This window comes from Seriola aureovittata, chromosome 8 (assembly GCF_021018895.1).
Source record: "Seriola aureovittata isolate HTS-2021-v1 ecotype China chromosome 8, ASM2101889v1, whole genome shotgun sequence".
Classification (NCBI taxonomy): Eukaryota; Metazoa; Chordata; class Actinopteri; order Carangiformes; family Carangidae; genus Seriola; species Seriola aureovittata.
The window spans coordinates 13,504,971-13,524,468 of record NC_079371.1 but is presented as its reverse complement, the minus strand read 5'-3'; the positions used below and the strand labels follow the sequence as shown (position 1 = coordinate 13,524,468).

Sequence of the window (19,498 nt, the reverse complement as noted above, 5' to 3'; positions counted from 1 at the left end):
AAGGGAAAAATGTTCCTGGAGATTTAAGGATTAAGACTGCCAGAAGCTGAGATCAATTCTGAAAATGTGATTCTCTGGCTTAAAAATGAAAACCATTTTGATAGTGAATGATAAAAAGAACAAGAAGATAATGATGAGCGTGGTTCAGATCTGCCGGAAAGAAATCTGAGGCTGACGTAAACTCTCTTATCAGATCTGGCATCTCCGCGCGGAGATGTACGTAAGAGCCCTTCATTGTTTTGAAGATGGACAGATTTGCCCCCGTAAGCGCTGTTTGGGAGCCAGTAAGCTGTCACCTTATCTTCATGCCCAAATCGCAGCATTCAGGCATAGATGGACGAGGTTCCCACGAGCACTGTGTCGCTTCAGCTTTATATCCGCGCGGCAAGGTGATGGGGGAGAAACACGAGGCAGCAAAGTGAAAGTTTCGAATGCAATTAAGGTCAACATATTCAAATATCTTCCCTGGAAAGCAATCAAAACTCTCCAGCAGAAGAGAGAGGAAGAGAATGGGAGAGGTCAAAGGGGTCAAACGCTCTCCAGGCCAACGCACTGATCAAGGGTTGTCTTTGGCTTCGACCCTGTCACAACACAAGAGCAGCCTGCAGCATCGTGAAAGGGGAGAAATATGAACATGCCAGGCTGAGCTTTGTTGTTGCAGGATCTTTGCACAGAAGAGCAGGTATGTGCCAGCATATGTATCAAGAGAGAGAGAGAGGTATCACAATATATTTTCCGCAATTAAAACATCCACCTATCATTCAGTCCATCCGAATGTGTTGTGACAATATGTTTAAAGACAATTTCAATTGTCACATGAATGAAACTGATGTCAGTTACGCTATAGGAGCTATTTTGAGGAACTATAAAGGGATTTGAGGAACTGAAACAAAATCGGGTGTTTCACAGTTTCCCACACCCACTGGACAACTCCTGACCTACACACACACACACACACACACACACACGCACGCACAAGTTCATGCATGCAGTGAAAAACTGCAAGTCATTATCTTTGTTTTCCAGCCTATGTGACTGTGGTGTTCTTACTCGGTGAGAGAACAATTATAGTCCGACCTCAAAAGGAAGAAGCACAGTGTGGCGCCTGCAAGGTAGCTGCCAAACTTTACAAGATGGACACCCCTCATAAAAATCTTTATATGTATATGTCCCTTGTTTGTTTGTTTGTTTGTTTGTTATGTAAATATTGTTTATTAAAGAGGCTTGAGCTGAAAGTATCTTGCTTGTGACTGGTTGATTTAGCTGTGTTACTTTTGTGTCTTGTCTGCCACCTTGTGCACAGTCCTTTGTCCTGCCGTCTGGGCCTCAGTTCTTCTTCTTCTCCTCTGTCTGTGCTGCACGCCTCCTCCTCAAACAGCTATTGTTATTCCTGCCCTCTCACACTGTCTCTGAGCAATAAATCCTATATGACTGACGTGCTTCAGGACAGCGCCTAACCCTGACTCTACCTCCAGGTAATTATCCCGTGTCTGACCTGTCTCGCTGTTGTCTGGTACATGCACACCTATTTTTGGCACAGGTGTTGCTGTTGCGCCTTGCACGCTCATCTGACAAGGGGCAAGACAGTGCTAGACTGTTCTCTGTGTGTGTAATTGTGAGGCTGTATCTGGATGCAAGGTAGGAGGGATCACAGTGTAAAAAGGAGAAGAAAAAAAAAAACAAGAAAAAACAGCCTTGCGCACATCGAACTAAGATACTTGTGTTTACTCTGTCAGTGTACCATGTCTTGGCTGTATTCCTGAGTAAAGGTGAACGCACAGTGATGCTGTCTGGTCATGCCCTTCCGTCCTCTTGTTAAAACACACATACTAGCTCTACTCACATCTACTAGCTGTTGAGGTGCGGAAAGCAAAGTACAAATTGGGCAGTCACACACACATCATGCAGCAACTTTAGGTGTTTTCTTATTTAGACTACTACTGCAGAGGGTTGTCTTTCGTGTGACACAGACACACACACACACACACACACACACATAGTATGTATGTCAGCATCATAAATAACCTGTGTTCAGGCAGATTAAACGCTTTTTTGACACACCCATGGAAGTCAAGGAAGTGCAGCAAGATATTTCCCTTAACACTGACATACAGCAAACTGCACTTTGAGGCAATATCCCCTCTGTTTAACTAAAAGGACACAGTGTAATTGTATGACAAGAAAATATCTATAATGCGTCTTGTTGTTTTGATTTCTATTGTTTCTATGCTTTTTTACCAAAGCTGTTTGTCTGTATGAAAAAAGAAAAAAAAAAAAAAGTTGCACAACTATCAAGCAGACAGACACAAATTAGGGCAATAACAAGAATCCGTGGTATCGCGTTTCATCAGATCACTGTTCACCAGATACCCTGTGTCTGCACCCGGCAGCCCGAGGACAGCCCCTTGTTTTGTACTAAAGACCGAGCAGAGAGCTACCAAACACCAAAACAGGAAAATGCAAAAATGAGGAAGAGAAAAGGAGAGGAGGAGAAAGAGAGAGGGAGGGAGGAGAGGGCTTTCACAGCTGTTGTTAGGCAGTGTTTCCTCTGATAGGAGGCTTTGGCTGTACTCCCAGTTCTTTAGGTAAACTGTCAAAAAACATGGTTACCTTGAGATATGAAGGGGGCATGCGGGTGTGTTTGTGAAAGAGAAGGTAAGATTGATATGACAAATAAATAGAAAAAAACTGAATGCACTTTTTGCTTTCGTTTATGCAATGGGCAAAAAAAAGAACATTTGATCACATGATGTGATGAAACCTCTTTAAAGGTACAGATCAAACCCCCTTTTTATGTTTATAAGATGACACACCCTTAAACTTCTTCAGTCGGCTGTTGTGCAGGAGTAACAGTGCAGACATCTGCAAAACGTGTTAGCCTCTTATCATGGGATCAAGATGATAAGTAGAATGTAAGTCTTTAATCTGTCCTACTGCACGTCTCATTGTGTTTGTGACAGCAGGTGCCGTGTACTGTTTAGATTATCACCCCAGGTCAACAGTTTTTACAATTAATGCACATGTTTGTTTTTTTTTAACCATTAGGACCTTGGACAATGTGGAAATCTGTTGTACACATGAATCAGTTTTTAACAAAGAAAGTTACCTCTGATAAATAAATATGTGAAAAAAAAATGTTGGCTCCAGACTCAAAGGAACAGTGGGGAGAGGTGCTTAGCGATGCTGTTTTCAGTGCGATGGCCTAGATATTATTGTCACTTAACATTGCAAGAAGAAGAAAATACTCACGGGACAAGTGTTACTGTGTCTGAATCTGATATCTACTTCTAGAAAGCTTATTTGAATATGAAAAGGAGGAAGTATCTTGCTGCTTGTCTTCCAGTTTTTTTTGTTTTTTTTTTCTGTTATATCCACATCTTGCTGGCTGTCATGGAATAACAGCGAGGGACTTTGTTTTTTTTTTTATCAGGGTGTTTCTCTGAGTTTCCCACTGATATCAACTATAATAGCATCCTTTCCCTCCAGAGGGTTAGGAGGTAGACCCATGAATAAATAAAAAAAGAGTGCCAGAAATACACCACTCACTCAAGCCACTAAATGGATTGCATAACAACAGGAGGGAAAATTTTGCTTAGTTAGGGGAATTATGGCATTAATCACAATTATCAGGCACAACCCTTTCAATTATTTGACCAGCAACATCATTTTGGGATCAGCACAATAAAACTAAGAAAGAGTTCTAACAATAAAACTCTTTCTCTGGGTGATCAGTCCAAACAGCAACTTCTGGAACTGAATAATGAAGCCAACACCAAGTGCCACAAACTGCAGTTCCTAGAATGAGGCTGGCTCCAAAAGCAAATCAATCCCCACAGACTCCCATGTTAAAATGCCCAACTCTACAGCAGAAATAAACACGTTCACAGCCAGCTACAAAAACGGTTTTGGTCTCTACAGCTAAGTTCCCCCTTTGTGGCAACTGTACGGGGGGGGGGGGATTTTCATATAACTCACTCATTTAAATTTTGTTAAGGTTTAAAGTTATGCATAATTGAGGGAGTGCTGCACCTCTTTGCACTTTTTGGATTAGAGTTGGTGTTCTGGTCAGAGCAGCAAATGTCCTCACGACCAACTTACTGCTGTGATATTAGAACTAAGAGTCTAAGTCCGAAAGCTGAAGTGAATATTTAGGGATTGCCTGGAATGCATCACGCCTCAGATGTGTTTGTCTTGTGTTCTGCTCCGAGATTTCCGACAACATTCATTCCAATTCAGACTAATGAGTCTCCTGACTAAATCCTGGAAAAAGCATGGACGGATTGCCAGTGTTTTGCCAACATTTCCACTCTGTTGTGTCTGTCTGTTTGTTGTGTAACCTCTGGTGAGAACAGGTCACTGTCTTGGAATCAGGCGGCGCACTCAAACCTACAGATTATTCATGGTTGGAGTGTTAGAACATTCACCTATCCACCGCTCCGACCACAGATGCATGTGTACTGGAAACCGGGTTTACTCTCATGCGCGCGATCGTTTTCAGCTTTCTCAGGTCAAATCTAAAATACTGCGGTGGAAATGACTGGATAACAATTGTCTTTGATTTATGCATGTAAGAAAGTCTGTCTTTCAGATTGAAAGCAAAGCCCTAAGTTTGTTGTAAATTGTCTTTCTTGCCTTTCTTATGTTAACGAAGCTACAACAGTTGTTTTAACTTTACATTCTGGCCCAAGAAACTTGACAACTTATCAGCATTCAGAAGGGAAAAAGCAAAGTTTTATAACAGCTTTATTCTGTATGTGCACTGTTTCCCTCCCACACATCATGACCTGGCGTATGAGGTTAGCCTACAGCAAAGCAACGCTTAAATCATGCTAAACAAGCCCGAGGGCGATGGATCAGTAAAAACATTAAGATTGGGCAAAGCAAGTGTGTGGAAAAGACAGATGGAAATGTGGAGGAGAAAGAGAGAGAAGAGACATGTGCACCACACAGATGACTATGATTTCCTGTTGAATTCCTGTAGATGCGAGCCTCTACTTTGGCAGCATGGAAAAGGATTTTTAAAAAAGCGCTCAAAATTAAAAAAGATGGGTCCTTTTCAAAAAAAAAAATGACTCCAACATATCACATATTCATTGCTTACATCGTTTTCATTGGAATCCATTTAATCTGCATAGCTAGAAACTTTCCTCTCGACTTGTTCAGAGTGAGCACTAAGCTGTGCCTTTATAGGTGAAGACTGGCTCGACTATCAGTCTTCCTGCTCAGCTCGAGCTCTTCCACAGCAAAAGATGCTTCTACTGACGCAAAAAATAAAACCTATTGACCCCAACCAACTTCCACACCGTTGGCTCACAGGTACTGAAAGGTCGTGACCTCGAGTGTTACATAAATTCCCCTCTCTTCGTTGCAGGCTCCACTTCCCCTTATATGACACCTTGCATTCAGGCCAGTAATAAATAGGTCTTTGTGTGCATTGCAGCCCCCTGAAAAGACTTGTGTTAGAGACATGGATGGCAGTCTGGATGGAATGTGTGTGTGAGTGCGTGCGTGTGCGTGTGCACGGGTACGTGCACAAGAGGGAGATGAGAGATGGGAGTTTTTGGAGTCAACAGATGAAGAAAGGGAAGGAAAAAAGAGTTTCAACATTTGTCAACATTCCTCCCAGAGTCCCACACTTTCTTGGCAGCGGCCTCGCTGGTCATCGGAGCTGAGTTACTTTGCTGCAGAAGCATCTACATGTTTTCAGATGGCTGTTGTTTAGCCTAATCGCAGACTGTGTAAACACCACGGCATGCAAACATAATGATGAGTCTGTGACTCACTCCTCTCCATGACAGCATACTGGAAGGAATGCAGAAAGAGGTCATTTAATGTCACTGGTGCTAATTGCTCCTTATGATGGCACAGTAAGATGGCAGGGGAGAGAGGCATAATGCCCCATCAGATACGACCAGCACAGGCTGCCCCATGGTACGGCTGCCTGCCTCTTTTAAACGCTCTGACACAAAGACAGAAGTGAGGGCTTGGACAGGATGCATCTTGTTATTTTCGCTCATTTGAGTCTGTTAGTGCCTCCCTCTCCATCTCCCTCTCTGTCTCTCTGCTGAGGAGCGGCCAGAAACAATCTCAGACTCACTGAAACTTGGCACATACGTTCATTTTTCTCCTCTCTCTCTCTCTCTCTCTCTCTCTCTCTCGCAGGCTCTTGTCTGCCAGAAAGTTATACAGAGAGAGAGAGAGAGAAAAAGAGCCTGGCAGAACAGGTCCACCTTTTCATTTCACCACTGCTGCCTGCCAATGGAACCAAACTGCTCCTCATGTCTCTCCTTTCTGCTGCTGAAGTCACATTGAGGAGAACTGGCTTGATTTTAAGAGCCACAGTTGGATGCAATAAAATGCTGATATAATCAGCTTTTTTCTTCTATGGTCCGTGACTCGCTGCCATAACTGCATTGTCATCACTGAGGGAAAATAGTACATTTGGAGGTTTTTCCTGCATCACATTTCTCTGGTTTCCTCTGTTCCTTTGTTGTGTTGTTTAGTTCAATCGTTCGCTTTCTTCTTTTTTAAATTTCCGTCTGTCTCTCTTTGCTTTCTCACAGAGCTCCTCTCCAATAGTGCAGGAGCACTTGAGGCCAGTGAGAGTCTGGAAATTTGGAAGCACCAGTAACAAACAGGAAACCATATTCATTACACTAGAGTCAGAGTTTGATTATGGTTCATGGGGATTTGCCAGTCATTTGGCCTTTTTAGAGCATGTATACTGTAAACTGTAATTCAGAGTGGCAGTTATATGACATTCAGTTTCTGCCAAGCTCTGCTTTTGCCTTCGCAAAAAAAAACCAAAAAAACGATTTAGCAAAGAAGTTCACGGCGTTCCTCGATTCATCTGATGAAACAAATGCATTGCACCAGGTTGCCCAACATGTTTCTCACTCCGTTTGACAGTTCTGTGAAGTCGCATGCTTGTTTATTTTTTCTTATTCTCTCAATGTTGTGCAGAGGCCCAATTAATGATGCAATTACGGATGACAGCACAACACAGGAGTTCCCAGACACGGGGCGGGTGTTGACACAGCTTTCACAGTGAGGTTCAAACTTCAGAAAGCTTTAATTTAACTAAATGTTAAAACACCACTGAGGTACTGTGGATTAAATTAAGGATGTGATTGTGTGATGGGAAGCAGATGTCACTGACTCCAGTATAAAGCCACTTATACATTTACATTTAGTTTTAAACACCCACATTACATAATTTTTAATGGTCCAATACAACATAAATGTGCTTAATTGAGTTTGACATAAACTCTCTGACCATAATTGTGTTCTTTTTATGCTTCTTAATACCAAAATCATTACCATTTTGCCCATTGCGTGGCAGGAAAGTCATGTTTGGGAACTTTGGGCAATAAAATTACACATCCACTCAAAGAGTTCCAAATTGTTTGCTGTAGCGAACACAGAAGTTCAGTCCGAAAAGAAAAACACAGGGAGTTGCCAAACTGCATATGTCTAGTAACTTCAAAAATAGAACCTGTGATTGGCCCTGGTGCTGTTACCTTTCCTGTGTTGTGGTAATCATGATTTCATGACCTGGAGAAGAAATTGTTTTTTCCTCCAGACTCAAGGAGTACTTCTCAGTAATGGGCTGTGGCAACATCGTTGCTAAAGTATATCTAATACTAGCACCATGCCCTGCAGGGTAAAAGACATCTTAAGAGTATGTAAGTGTGTGTGTGTGTGTGTGTGTGTGTACTCATGTATATTTGATAAGGCTGTACACGTTTGTGTGTGTTTCGAGCTGATACAAGGTGATTTCTATGTGCATCCTAACTTCCCTGCAATTTCCCTGTGCATGCGTGTGTGTGAGTGTGTGTGCTTGTGCGCACTCTGGTTAGGGTACATCATGTACCCAACCTGTGTGTGAATAGTGCCCAGGGGGAATAAGATAGGCTAATGATAGGCCTCCACAAAAGCGCTGTCTGGCTGCATTGTGCAGCAGACTATTGTGGTAAGAAAACAAAACTGACTCACTGTGGGATAACAGCACTCAGGATTATGAAACCAGCGTCCAGAGAGAAACAGATGGAATATGTGTCAGAATGAATCTGAAAAGACTCTGGGTATGTCAGTCCTTTTAAAGGATGCTGCCAGGCAAAAAAAAAAGTTTTTTTTTGTATAAACCACTTTGGATACACAAAGAGACAAGTTTTCACGTGTTCAGTCGGCAAAATGACTGACTCCCCATTGGATCTGGAGAAAGAAACAAAATGCTCATGAAAATAATTTGTTTCCACTCCAGATCTACTGTTCCTCACCTCTGCCAAACTGTAACTTGGCCCTCAGCAGCAGGGTGGGTTACCACATTCGCACTTCCCATGCAGAGTTAGCGAAAGAGTGGGAATCCCATAGTAATCAAAATAGGACATCACCACATTTTTACTGCCCTCCAGCCCACAGCTTGTGCTGCTCAGGCTGGGTGGTGCTAAGTCTAATAACTCCATCATTTCAGCTTCCCTCCATTTACACTATGAACTCCACTCTAGACAATACGCATATTTTCCATTGCCTGACTAACGCTGTGGTACCGTAGGTTGTTGTGTGCGAGCTGCAGTTTGGCGAAAAGAGCAAATCACACGAACCTCTAATACCAAGCATTATGCAAGCTGTGTTACTGTCTAATGCCTATTTAAAGAGCGTAATTTTAATATATTGACTGTTTGTGACATGCTTACTCACTGTCAAGTACAAGGCACTGTGTGTGTGTGTGTGTGTGTGTGGGTGGGGAATGTGCGTGATGGCAAGTGTTGACAGACTGCATTATTATCTAAATAGGCGCCATAGCTGTGGTCCAAACAGATAAGGCAGTGAGTGCAAGCCATGGTCACACCCCCCCCCCCCCCCCCACACACACACACACACACACACACACACACACACACTTACATAAGTCCAACGGCTGCCAACTAGAACAACTGAGATGGAGAAAGAGAAAATGAGGAAGGAGAAAGGGAGGGAAAAACAAGGATACAGAGAGAGGGATGTGGCGAATGGAAGAGGGAAGCACGAAGAGAGTTGCATGCAGATGAAGCATGAAAGGATTTTAATGGATGGGTGGTACTACATCCGTCTTTTGAAGTATTTGTGGAATGACTTTTTTAAGAATGCTTCCCTTCTTTCCGTTGTTGAAATATTTCCCAGTTTGTACTTTCCATAACCATCTCACAGGTGTCTGCACTCAGCTGTGCTGTACTGGGGTGGAGATCCATGTCATTATTTCGGCTTCACATTTATTTTCCATGGGTTTGTTTCAGGAATCCTTCATCATCTTTTTAAGTCATGTTTATGTGGCACAGCTGAGCCTCATGGGCTCCAGTACAAAGAGTTCTTTTTTTTTTTTAAATAGAAACCACAGTATTATTCTGAACACATTTTGCTCCATGATCACAAAAAAAAAACGGGGGAAAAAAAAGTATTTACTTTACACTTTATACTGGATATTTATGATTTATGACTGTAGCATGATAATAGTCATGACACAGAAATTAAGCAATGAGAAAATTGCCCTTTGATGTTTCACTAATTGCAGATTAGTTAATTAGTTTGTTTCAAGTTTTTTTGTTGTTTTTTTTAACTCCCAAATAAATAAGATTTTCATGGTCTAATGCGTATATATTTAGCACATTTTACAAAAGTAGATTGATGCAAACAGTAACTGCAAAATTAGTATACTGTGGTGCTTTCAAAGCCCCTTAAATAACATGTTTCTTTCTCATGTATTTGATATAATTTTTTCCAAAACAAGGCAGTTGAGAAGATGAGTTTTCCAGCACACTCTGATCTTGAGGATTTGATTCAGATGGCAAACGTGATGTGTTGCTTATACATCTCTAATCCACCTCTGGTACAAACTGTATCTCAACTCTCTCTGTCACTGAGGACAAAAGAGCTTAGCTGGATTCTGCTGTGGTGATGTGTCAACAACAACATAATGCTGTGGGTCACCTCTGTGTACTGTATACTGATAAGTTGTGTTCATATTCGCGTGTGAGTGTCAGTGTTGCCAAAGAGTGTGTCTTATGTCTCCCAGACGGACGGATGAATGACTAATTCCTGACCCTTGCAGCTGTCATTGAAGAGCATTGGTTGATTAAGGGATTCCAGGATGTATTTATGAAACAATAACAAAACATTTCCAAAGAAGGTCATCATGGAGTCTCTAACTAAACCTTAAAGAACTGGTTGTTATCCATCATTGTCAGCAACGATTCCTGTGAAAAGTCCAAAACCAACAATCCCTGAATCCGCCTTTTAATGTGTTCAAACTTCCCGAACCTGTTTGTGCTGTCAGCCTCATGCCCATTTGTTGCTCCTGAAGACATAAATCTATAAAAAAAAAACGGCATGAATATACAATTACAAGGCTAAATCATTTCTTAAATCAAATGGGCACTGAAACAAATTTTCACAAGCAAGTGTAAATACTGTATTTCTTGGGACTATTTTTAGCTGTAATCTGCTAATAGGTGCTAGGACTGTGTGAGTGGTCAGGTCAAAATAAACTTCAGTCCCCATGGTCATCATAATAAAAATTGTCTGGCTCATACAAACAATACATAGAAGGTTCTCTACATGGAGAGAAACTTTTGCAGCTGCCGAAACAAAGTGCACAGAAAGCAGAGATGCAGTAACTGATTTGCGTCTGATTAGCATGTCATGTTTATCATGTTGTTAGGGGCAACGGAACACGGAACCACAACATCATTGGTAAAGAAAAAAGGGCTTGTACACAGGAGATTGCATCAACCTATGGTACAGGGTGTGTATGTGCATTTCAGAGTTGACACACACTGTCTGTTGAAAAGGGAGGGAATAATGACATATATTGTGTGTGTGAGCATTGAAAGGAACCACATACCTTTCACACACACACACACACACACACACACACACACACATACACACATGTACATACACTTGGGCACAAACCAGTCAACAGTGGCTCCAGGCATCTTCTGGCACAGGACCAAGGGCAGCCTATTCACACAGTCACAACACAACAAGGCAGTAACTCAAGAGGTCCATTAAAAAGCCATTATTGTACATCCCTCTTTAAACTGGGCCCACAGTGATAAAACCGGGCACAGGGCTAATGTGTGGTGCAAACACACCAAATGTAGACAAACATGTGTTCGAAAAACACGATCTTTTCCAATACCGTTAATCAATCTCTTGCTCTCTGTCAGTTTTCCACAATGGAGTGGTCCAAGCCTGTGTTATTGAGGAAACTCATAAAAACAGCAGTAAAACAAACACTTTTCATAGCTTTTTACTTCCTGCCACGACTAAAGAATGACTTCCTTTACCTATGGAAAAAGGTTGCGACGTTTACCCCTGACGTCTGCAGTCCGCCTATATCTGAGAGTTCGACTTAAGTGTCAACAGCGCACTATTTTTAGCGGGTCCTGTCTATGTTTTGTCTTTGCGCCGGGCCTCCCGTCTGGCTGTTTGTCTACCTCTGACTCTTTCTACAGCTATCTCTCCCTCTCGCTCTCTCTCTCTCTCCCTCTCTCTCTCTCTCTCTCTCCTCTGACATTGCTCAGACCTCGCCTTCACGGCCTTTGTTTGTTAGGGATCGGCTCCTAAGACTTGCCTGGCCATGAATCTGTTGTTCCACCCCAATATCCTTCCCTTTGCCTCCTCGCCACTAATCCCCGAATTTTGTTTACATCCGTCTCCCCTGCCACCTGCAACCCATGAAGTTACGTAACTCCCTTCAAACCTCTGTGGGACACTGTGTTCTTGTTTTTTTGTCTTTTTTACAGGAGACACAAAATTACACTGTTTAGTTTTCTTTGCGAAAAAAAAAAAAAAAGCTTGGATTAAAAAGAAAAAAAAAAGTGTAATTGGATACAGGTTCTGTCGTCAGCAACGATGTGTCTGACATTTATAAGCCTTTCATGTGGGCAAAACTGGGAGAGAAAAGAACAGGGATGAGAAGAGTACTTTCAAACTCAGCATATTTCTCCTCCTTCATAATGTATTGTGTTGTACCTACGCTGGACTTTAGATTACACCGCACTCTCAGGGATTTCTTTGTAGCAGTGGAAGGGATGTGAAATTTGAATTTCAACACTGATGCTGCAGTTAGTTTCGCTCTGATCCCTGTGCCTGTTACAGCTTGTAGCAGCTTACATATGGTGATTCGTAGACAATGATGCTGTAACTGTGCTGTGTGTTTGTATTGATTGTGCCCCATGCTCTGGGGATCTTCTTTCGTTATATAGAATGGAAAAAAAAAAATCCTACGAACCTTCCAGCCACATATAATACAGAGGAAACTGTGTTTTGTTTGCCTTATCCCGCATCTTTACATTCCTCGTTGATTTCTATGCTTCTACAGTGACACAATGTTATCTGCAGAACAAGCCTCAGTACACTGGGCGCAGGGAATAGGCAGATGCCATTTACTTATAATTTTACAAGTTCAGATGTGAGTGAGCAGCTTGTTTCTCCTCTCTTCCTCCCACGTGTTGTTTTTTTTTTTACCAACTTTTCAATAGTAAAGCATAAAGCCTGTAAAATCATTTATACACAACAAAAACATCCAGAGGCGGGGTGCACTATGATCCCTGTGCGAGTGCTTTGAAAGTGTGTATCGCCTTTATGTAAGTATAAGTCTTCTATGCAAATGATCAGCCCTCATAGTCTGGGCAGGCAGAACTGCCCTGTGACTGATAGCAGATAGCAGTTTTCCAGGTGTCACCTACATGTAAATGAACTGAACAGGTCAATCTCCAGGCATGTCCAACACAAAGTCGCTATTTACTTCTTATTCTAGTGCGCTGTAGAGTACCGATTCACTGTCATGCACTAAAACTAGAAATATGAAACTGCTTAGTAGAGTCGCCTTGGAGTTGAAAAACGTACTGCTGCTAAATATACTTTACATTTGTATGGATTTCTGGGCCGTGTACACATGGCAAAGATACTTTACTTTCCATAACCTTTCCACATTGGATAACTAAACATAGGACTCCACTCCAAAAAAATTGACGGCTGGTAGCAAAACTATTTAGTGGTTTATATTTGGATCACAGAGTGGAGCTTAAACACCCAGCAGGGTCTCTGACACAGCTGGATCCTGTCTCCTCTCCATTGTGGGAGGGCTAGGTCACGTTCAGTAGTCAACTGGACGACAGCCAATGGCCAATGGTCCTCTCAGGCCAAAGAGGAACTTTTACCACTTTAATGAGGACTATAGGTTGCCAGGGCAACAAAGTGTCAGAGGTATAAATAGTTATGTCAACTAGTCAGAGGTTGTAACTGTGGTGTGGGAATCCTTTTACTGCCGTTTTTTTTTTTTTTTTGTAGAGTTTTTCATGTAAAGCACAAAAGCACCTCCAGTCTTGTCTCACAGACAGGCTGATGCATTCAATTGTATTCAGACATAACAATCAAAGTCTTTCCCAGCGAGGCGGCGCGATTCTTTCTCTTTTTCAGTCAACAGACCTGAAGAGATGGTAGTTACACATACCGTACGCCCTTTACATACCACGCTACAAACAAACTTTCTCAACTGGTTTCAAAGCATTTTTCTCTCCTATGGTGACGAGCTACAGACAGGTGGACCACATGAAAGTCTGCATACCTTTCAATCAGAGGTGTTGCGCTATTTGATTAAGTACTGGAGCACCCCTATGGCATTTACTTGATTGTGCCAAGCAAATAAAGCCACATCGGAAGCATCCATTCTGGCAAAAGTTGCAGTTCAGGTGGAGTTAAGCTAAGCTAACAGGCTAAGTTAGCTTTCGTTTCCAGCAGCATTGTGTGAATGCATCACAAGTATGGAAATGTCAGAAGGGGTGAATGATGGATGAAAGGACGGTGACAATCAACAGTTTAATTCACCGTGCAGCTCGAAGGCTACCGGCAGCTATTGGCAACTTTTAAGATGGAATGTTTTCTTCTGCGTCATTCAGTCAATCAATGCACCTTAAATGTCAATATGAGACTCTGACCTTTCAGTTTGTTTTTATTGGCTCTCTTATCAGATACAGGCTAAACTGATGATTGGATCTTCAATTGCTTAAAAAAGATTTAGATGAATTTCAACTGTATCATGTGAACTTCAGATATTTTATTTCATCACTTGGAGAGATAAAAGTGGCAGAGCATTGTCTCGGTGCGTTCCAGCAGCACTACATCAATGCTTTCGATCTCTTAAAACAAATTTTCTCTCTTCAAAGGTTTAATAGATGGATTATCGAGGTCTCTGTTGACTGAAGGGTGTAAACTCTTCAACCCTGTCCCCACGGTTAGTGGCTGCCGCAGTCAGTGACATCTTTTGTGCCGCCGCTGGTTTTGATGTTCTTCTTCCTTTGTGTTTTGACTGCTTATACTGACCGACTGACTGACTGGTCACAGACCTGAAGTCCTGCGATAAATGTTACTGTGTCACCGCTGCGGGCTCTTCAGCCCTCTGAACCCTGGCATGTGATGGTGTTTAGTGGCTGCTAAGTACTGACTGACCGCCTGGGGTGAAGGTGTGCAAGAGTACTTCTTTCATTCCAGCCAAGTGTAGCTCACTAAGCCTCAAAGTAAATCAGCACATTTCCTCTGGTTTTATCCTGTGGAAATCACAGATCCTGTCCCCCTCAGGGGCTCTCTGGCTCTGCCTCAAACACCAAACAGGACTTATGAGTTCAATTTCTCCTCTCAGCACATTTCCGTGACCCTTGAATCATTTACATAACACGTTTGCTGGCCGCGGCCACTGCCTCATACTGATATTCAACAAGTCCAGAAGAACATCCTGGCATCCTTCCATGGGCTATGCTTAACATTTTATTCTGTTAACAAGTGGCAAATGAGAATGATGGCTGCTTGGCAGATTGACCACCCAGGGTGAAGTCACACAGTAAAAACTTCAGCCAGGCTTTCATCAGAAGCCGGGCCCTCCCGAAGTGATCACTTGAAAAATGCATGAACTTCTGCAAACCTCAGCTCAGCAAGGCAGCTTTCTTGACTGGATTAGACTGTGAGCACATGTGTGAATGAATGAGTGCGTTTGTGTTTCTGCATGAAAAACTGTAAGGGTACACGTTCGAAATCAATGTTTTAATCCCGCAAGAAAGCCTGTCCATGAAAGCCACATGATCCGTGTCTGTGATTCCCTCTTGAGAAGGGAAGGTTCAGGAACAAAGTGTTCTGACTAAAGACTCTGTTTGTCAGGCAAACAGTTGAGCTGGCGCGGACAGATGCACGGTCACACTGGCCAATGGCATGGGCGAACACATGCCTCTGCCTTTGAGCCAGAAACGTCACAAATATTGGCTCTTGTAACCTGATTTTTCGCACCTCCTGGGAGATGCCAGTCCTGTGTGTGATTCATTTTTCACATAAGCAGATACAAAGATCAAATTTTAATACTGAATTATTTTCTCCTAATGGCATTGTATGAATATTCTAATAAATTGGATAACCTTGAAAGTATAACTTTGTGGTTAGTGAAGAAATAAATTAAGCAGAGCAGAAAAACTCTTGTGTAACCCTTTTAACAAAGCATTGCCAGCAGGCATTATTCAGAGTATGATATTGTAAACACTGAATGAAGTGAATAATAAGTCAACTGAGCGTATCCAAGACGCCTAAGAACAATTTGACCGCACTGTACTGAAATAAAAATCTTTTGTTTGAAAAGCACTATTTGTTCACTGATTTATTTAGCTCTCTTAGTCAGAAGGGAGCACCAGCTGGAGCTGGAGCTGCAGTCCTCAGCCCAAAGTTCCTTCACCCGATGTTCTTCATCCTTAATGACACACCCTTGCTATCATAAATAAATAGAGAACAACTTGTTCCTCTATTCAATAATGCAGCTTCACAGCAAGATCCATATTACCTAAAATGGTGTCAGATTAATTAGCATTCAAACATACAGCTGTTGTGTAACTTAACAGATGGAAAAACAAAGTGAGTGTGGGAGTCTTTCAGATAGCCTATATGTAATCTTTTATTCAGGGAGAATTTAGCCTTGTTGTCTAATTATTAAGTGATATAAAATGTGATACTCTGCATCAGCCTGAGAGTTTGGCACTGATAAGCTTTTACAGCCAAGAGCAACAAAATCAGGTTAAACCTAGTTATGGTCTAATTATCGTCACCATCAGCCCCATCACTTTCAGTGCACAATAAATGGACTTACATTTATTGTACCATCTGTAGTCATGTGATAACTTTCAAAGGAGATAAGAACAGTCTTTAACAGCCATAAAATATAGCAAAGTAAAATGAGGTTAATATTTAACGTATTTGGATATTCTGTGGCAGCCGGGCTTCTGGAGAAGTTCGATAAAATACTGATAACATGTCTTGGCCAGAGAACATTACTGATATGATATCGCCCTTAAATAACTGAAGCAGTGATAGAAAATATCATACCATACTCATTCTAGGCAATTTTTATCAGGACAGACATTATTACAGATATTCTTTATCTGACTAGGATGGAAAAAAACGGGTTTTACCTGAGATGTGTTAATTAATGTCATTCAATATTAGGGTATTTTATGGATTCACATACCAGAGGGCAACTTGTGGTGAAAAGCTGTAAATGCGCTGTCTTTTTTTTTTTTAAGCTAGAATTGCTAGAATTCACCACTGACCAGTTAAGTTGCAGGAAATACGTATAATTACAATCTGCCCTTCTTTTCCTGTGTTACAGTGTTGAGCAATGTGCAGAGAAATGTGTTTTTGCAGACATTATGATGTCACAGTGAAGTTGGCCTTTTGACCATTTCAATATAAAATTTGTCATAATTAGCATATGAATTCTTGTGAGGGCACAGTGACCTTGACCTTTGACCTTTGAGCACCAACATCTAATCAGTTCATCCTTGAGTCTGAGTGAATGTTTGTGCTCAATTTGAAGAAGTTCCTCCAAGGCGTTTTCTTGACATAACAGTTGTGACAGACCCCTAATCTTCTTCCTTTTTTTTATTGCTTTAACTTGAAATGTAATGGAAGAACTCAGCTATTGGTTCAAATATACAGTGAGGCTGGGGGCAAAGGTCAGTTTTGATCAAGACTCCTTTTGTACACCACCATTAACAAAAAAAGAAAACCCTCTTATTGCCAAATTATCAGATCAGTGCTATCACATGTCGTATGTACTGTACGTCTGACACATATGTCATGATCCTGTAACACATATCTCTGTTTTACAGACACAAATGATGACCACAGAGTATATGACATTCAAAGGTGGCCCTTACAATGATAACAGCTTTGTGTTGTTTTAACTGCCATTTCCCCTCAGATCTGTACGTTTCCCTGCTCCTATAACCACCGCAGACCCTATGCAATGACAGCTTTTCTCACCGAGCGCTGTACAGTAAGTGCTGGCTCGGGTTCAGGAGTTCAGTGATGGTCAGAACTGTAGCCGACTGGAAAGATGGTAACTGTTAATTTGAGGCTGAAGTCATTCGACAGTAGCTGCCAAACAAACTGTCCAACTGGCAGCAACTTTGTAGCAGGACATTCTCTTCCTCACAAAAACTGCGAGGTGAGCTGCCAAACACTGTTTTATAAACACTATTTGGTGGAGACTGAGAAGGAGTCAGGCCAGTTTTAATTGACCTCTAGCAATAAAAGAGCATTTTAATTGAATCAGCATGACCATAAACTGCTGTTTTAGAGTAACCTTGTGTTTTTGTAAGACGTTCTTTTTAGGTTAGGTTTTGTTTTCTGGCTTTTCTCTCTCTCTCTCTCTCTCTCTCTCTCTCTCTCTCTCTCTCTCTCTCTCTCTCTCTCCACGTACCGTTTTGTTGTTTTGAAGTAAAGATCTGTCAATACCAATCATCACTTCTACTTTGAGACTGAATCCAGGAACAACATTTCTTTCTCAAGAGTAAAAAAAAAAAAAAAAAAAAAAGTATTTATGATTGTCCTTAAACTGCATGGCCTTACTCAAGGAAAACAAATTATAACACTGTTGGGTAACGAATCAAATATGTTGCATGAAAGACACGGAGAGTGCAGATGTAAATAGACACGATGAGCTGCATAAACATTTGGACATTTGAAAGTTTTGGATAGATATTGTAATTACTTAAAAGTGAAATAAAAATGAAAGAAAAACAGACATAGACAAAGATGCAACCAAATTAAACTTGACAACCTGCAAGTTTCTATATACGTGTGAATGATATGTAAGTAATGGTGTGCTTTCACAGTCTTATCTGAAACTCATTTCTGGAGCATAATCAAAATGAGTGCCCTCTTCCTGGCCTATACTTAATGCATAACAGTAAATACTTATGTCAGCCTTTTCAGGAGAAGTGCTGATCCAGGAGAACTGATTAGTCTCCGAAACCATCTGTTCATTTAAACGAAATGATGCAGATACAAAAGTGGAGAGGTGGACTTTGCACTTACTGTGTCGAGCACGAGCAAAGTCTAACTTTCAGATAGAGACCTTTTATTTTTCACTTGTTACCTTATCAGATAAGCATCATGTACCTGTCGGATAAGCAAACAACAGACATACCTGTGGAAGAAGAGCAGTATAGACAGCATGGTCTGGTCAATGTTGCTGTTGCAGATCCCTTCATTGAGAAGGAAGCAGGGGTCTCTCACAACTGACTCCAGGGAGTCCTGCCTCATGATGTTGTTCAGCTTGTCCGTGTTCAGGTTCTGGTACATCAGCTGGTTGCGGAGCTGGCGGAAGTGATTGACACTGGGGCTGGTGGGGCTTCCCGGCAGGCCCCCCGTAGTACTGAGGCCCTGAGCCGGACTGCCAGACATGGAGTCGTCACCGCCGTTGGCCAGGTCCAGGCAGCAACTGCAGCAGTCCAGGCCGATGGGCGAGCGGCAGTCATCGTCTGACATCTCGGAGGACAGGTGGATGAACAGGAAGGACGCCCAGGTGAAGAAGGGCAGGTGCAGGAATCTCAGTAAAGGATGAGAGAGACTGAGGTGTATGAATGACAGACAGAGCTGTCAGTAACAGGGTGTGCTCCTCAGCACTGACAGAGAGACAGACAGACAGGCAGCGTGGGCTGGTCTAGTGTACCGTCCTGTCTCCACTCCAGGGCCAGCAGGGCTAAATGGCAGGTTGAGTTCCTCCCTGAGAAGTGCAGTCACGCTGGGCTACTCTGCCTGCTTCTATCCCTGAGTTTCCCCTCCTGCGGCTCTGCTGCGTTTAGCCTTTTGTTCGGGGCGACGCTGCTGCAATGTGTTGCTACTGTGGCAGGAGAAAGAGTGAACGCCCCACACACACACACACACACACACGCTCATACACACTCACTCACACCGATTCAGCAGGAGTGGCTTGAAAGCAAAACCCAGAAGCTGCTTGCTGCTTATCACTTTTTTCCCTGCACTTTTTTTTTTTTTTTCTAAGGTTGGCGTGCCTAGAGACAGAGGGAGGGAGCAAAAAGAGAGGGAGGGAGCAAAAAGAGAGGGAGGGAGCGAGAGAGGGTGGGGAAACCCGTGTGATTGGTAAACAGCATAGCTGGTTACACGTACTGGGCCC

At 42.2% G+C, this 19,498-nt stretch overlaps 1 protein-coding gene across 1 annotated transcript in view; it reads right to left on the bottom strand.

Moving 5' to 3' along the window:
• Positions 1 to 19,296, bottom strand: part of tsc22d3 (TSC22 domain family, member 3) — a 35,274-nt gene extending 15,978 nt beyond the window's left edge. Inside the window, exon 1 of the mRNA XM_056382878.1 lies at positions 18,509 to 19,296. Within this exon, the coding sequence (XP_056238853.1) occupies positions 18,509 to 18,849 (341 nt within the window). The 5' untranslated portion in view covers positions 18,850 to 19,296. The remainder of the gene's footprint in view (positions 1 to 18,508) is intronic.
• Between the last annotated feature and the right edge of the window lie 202 nt (positions 19,297 to 19,498).